At 41.9% G+C, this 3816-nt stretch overlaps 1 protein-coding gene across 1 annotated transcript; it reads right to left on the reverse strand.

Moving 5' to 3' along the window:
- Window positions 1–844: 844 nt before the first annotated feature.
- On the reverse strand, window positions 845–3012 carry LOC126393450 (trace amine-associated receptor 13c-like). The gene is made up of 3 exons (XM_050049637.1): window positions 2917–3012; window positions 1979–2175; window positions 845–1661 (listed from the first exon to the last, which is right to left on the reverse strand). The coding sequence occupies exons 1-3, from the start codon at window positions 3010–3012 to the stop codon at window positions 845–847; spliced, it is 1110 nt and encodes a 369-aa protein (XP_049905594.1).
- Window positions 3013–3816: the final 804 nt, after the last annotated feature.

Here is a 3816-nt window from a genome sequence, read left to right on the forward strand (position 1 = left end):
TAATAATAATAACATAGGCTTTGAATACTTCATAATTTATTAATTTCAACATCCAAAGTATTCAGTGATTATGCTAAACTAATTATAGGCATCTATCCTTTCCCAGTTTAAATGACCTAGAACAACCCATCTTTTAGTGTTACGCCATTTTACGACATTTGCGACATATTATACGGCAAACTGTAGTAAAGCAGCTGCCACCCTAGCAGCGCCCAGCGACAATTTTGCAAATAAGAAACAAAAAGTAAAGCAGCAGCCACCTGTCTGTTTAATATTGCACAAGAGTGAATGAATAGTCAACCTCTGCTCGGTCAAGAACTCTGAAATCCTTCAGGCTTTACTATTCATTTTTTAATTATTAAATCAAAGTTCCAAATTGATAGTTTAGTAAACTTTATGAGACTGATATCTTTAACTGGCTATCATTTTTCCATTTTCGGGAATGGTGCCTCACGAGGTGATTAATGTAAATTAAGTCACATTATTTAGCGTAATTGATAATTATTATTAATAATTATCAATTATTACCGGTAGCGATTTTTATACCTTAATTGGAGATATATTACAAGGTCAGGCCCATGTTAAGGCTTAGTACCAATGAATGATGCTGCCTGTATGAGGCATAGATCCCAACATTTGGTGTCCCCGTGTGACACATAGATTTGTTGTAGATTTCCAGATCACAAGTTGGAATACTTACATGACATTGACACAGAGTAGAGCAATGCACAATTTTCTTATAAACTGCTTACATACTGTATAGAGAGATTTTACTTCAATTTTTGTGATTTTCAATTCCAAACCTTGGTGGAGCAGGCCTCATTTCAGTCACTCCACAGCCTCTCTACAGTATGTTGGTGGAGCAGGATCCAGGCTGCAGAATCTGAAGACTGACAATGAGTTTAACTGCTTTTCTAAACCAGGAATAAAACAAGGCATAGATCAATGGATTTAGACATGAGTTCAAATAAAGTAAATAAAGCACAAAGGATGCAGATGAAGAACTGACCAAGGCATCACCTGCAAGAGCGACACAGTAATATGGGCAGAAACATATTAGAAACACAACTACAAGAACACCAAGAGTCCTGGCTGCTTTCAGCTCAGATTTCTTTGTTTTTTGATTCACTGAAAGCTGGAGAGTGACAGCTGTGATGTGAGAGCGCATGGCACGAGCCTGAGACACAGCCACAACAAATACTCTCATGTACAGAACAACAATGGCAGAAATGGGAACAATAAAGGTTACAACAAGGTCAACAACTCCTGCAGTGTGGTTAATGACAATCACACACTCTCCATGGCAGGAATTATACCTGCCTGGTTGAGTCAGGTCATCCTTTAACAAGAGACTGCAGTAAGAAACAGCACAGAGCCAACACAGACACACACAGAGTTTAACTCTTTTCACAGTGACTCTGGTGGTGTAATGCAGAGGGTCACAAATAGCCACATAGCGGTCGACTGATATGAGCACCATGTCTCCTATCGAAGAAGACGTAATGATGAAGGACACATAATTATAGAGCAAACACAAGAGGTCACCAAGAAACCAGCAGGATGTTTTTAGCAGGACTTCTCCCGGTATCACCAGGAGGCCCACGAGAAAGTCTGAGACAGCCAGAGCAAGGAGGAGGATGTTGGTGGGTGTGTGGAGCTGCCTGGAGAGAAAGAGGAAAAACATCATGAACTCAACAAGTCCCCAAATCTAATTGACTAAAACAGTTGTAAAAACAACAGACATAATGAAATGTTTTCTGATCGACAACATCTGCAGTTTCAATATGGTTAAATGTGGACATCTAACTGCAATATCTGGTGTTGAAATCACAGTTAAGTTTGTGCAAAAGGGCAGAATACAAGTCAAAATGTGTCTTAAATACATTTCCAAGGTTGCAACATTATTCAGTACCAACTCAAAGACAGTTCTTCTAATCTACAGAAGCTGTTGACATCAGTAAGTTAAGTTAATCTTTGCCTGAAGTTGGAGACTGAGATGATGACAAGGAGGTTAAGAGCCACAGTGAGCAGAGAGATAAAGTACAGCACAATGTTAAGGAGCACAAAGTTGGCCCAAGGAGAGGTGGGCTTTCTGCAGGAGGTGTTGAGCAGTTGTGGAAAGCAGAGCTCCTCCATCTTCAGAGAGCTGCAGCTCTGGCAGCTTCCTGAACAAATCTGAGTCATATAACCAAATGACCTCTTACGTTTTCGAAATTCCTCTCCTCCTTTTTCTCTCTGTCTCTGTTGGACTCGGATGCCCCGCCTCCCTCACTCTGCACATCATCTTCATCACTTTTACTGGAACCCAGTGTTTCTCCTCTATGTCAGTCTCCACTCTTGTTTTCTTTACCTTGTCTTACCTCTTTGCCCTGTTTTAAGTCACCTAAGCGGACCGTCAACAGGAAGTTATAGAACAGCCCTTACTGATTTCAAAGAGGCCACACAACACAGATGCCAGTGCAGAGGGCTCAAGGAAAAATATTAATATTGTTGCCCAGCGAAAGAGACGAGCCTAGCGCAACTGTTGTGACAACACAATGCGCAAGCGCACGTTCCTGATGGACTGCACTGAAATGTGACAGGCTGTTCTCATGCACTGTTTGTACGAACTCATTAATAATATGGTAAACCATTAATGTGCTACCTGTGATTTTAAAGAAGGCTTCTTTTAGAGCCAGCATGAAGAAATGGACCAGAGTATAGTGAGAGTAACAACAACCTCACAAATAAATTGACACAATATTCTTGCTCATAGTTGCCATGGTGGAAAAAAAGCAATATATACAGTAAGCACTTCTGTCATTGCATAGCTTCATTCAGTGGCATCACTAATATAAAGTTAACATTATGGCTGTCAAGTTTGCAATTATTACATGTGTGACGACCCCTCCACTCCTCTGCGTGGTGCTGGCGTACTGTGTGCTGTTGTCTTCCTGGCAGGTTCTGGTCCGAGGCGGGGTCGTCGTCATCAGGTGATGAGCTGCACCTGGGCCTGGTGATGTGCTCGACCATATATCCCTCCTTCCTCAGATACCTCGTGGCCGCCGCTGTACCTACACACGCGTTCCTTCCGTGGGGTATGGGGGTGCTCCTACACCGCTGGTTGCTGAAATGGACCTTTTGCCTTCTTTTGTTTTACTTTCATAAATAAACTAAGCGCTATTTGGCACTGATCCCCTCTCTGCTCTCGTTTCTGGTTGCGGCCTCAGAGCCGGTCGTAACACATGTTCCCTCAGCGGAGGATCTGTACTGCTCATAGACTGACTATTTAATACAGAGAGACTATTTCCAAAAGGGTTGGGTAGTTTTTAGCCAATTTTATGTAAAAACTCTGTTTTTGACTAGGCTAGCTGTGCAGCATAAATACAATGATCTAGCCAGATTAAAACAGAGCCACCCTCGTGACACGGAAAACTTTTTAGACTCTTCAGCCTCGACATATCCCACTAACCCTTTTGGGAAAGTGTGTTTGTTTAGAGTTTGTGCAGTATAACAGAGCGAAGGTGAAAGCGTGATAAACTGGAGGTCTCATTTCAAATGTTGAAGGATCTGCTGAAGAAATACCAGCTAGCAGTCAAAAATGCCAGGGCCCAATATTTCTCTGATCATATTAACAAGAACTGTTATAACTCCAGGATACTTCTTAGTGTGTTAAACTCTTATCTCCCCCACCCCAGTGGTGTAGTGGAGGGTATACTCAGGTTTACGGGGTATACCCACTTCTTTTTCTATCCAGTGACAGTATACCCACCTATCAGCTAAACAGTCATTGTAATATATAGGGGAGTATGCCCACTTCCTCATCGGTAACCTACC

The sequence above is a fragment of the Epinephelus moara genome, chromosome 7 (genome assembly GCF_006386435.1).
Source record: "Epinephelus moara isolate mb chromosome 7, YSFRI_EMoa_1.0, whole genome shotgun sequence".
NCBI lineage: Eukaryota > Metazoa > Chordata > Actinopteri > Perciformes > Serranidae > Epinephelus > Epinephelus moara.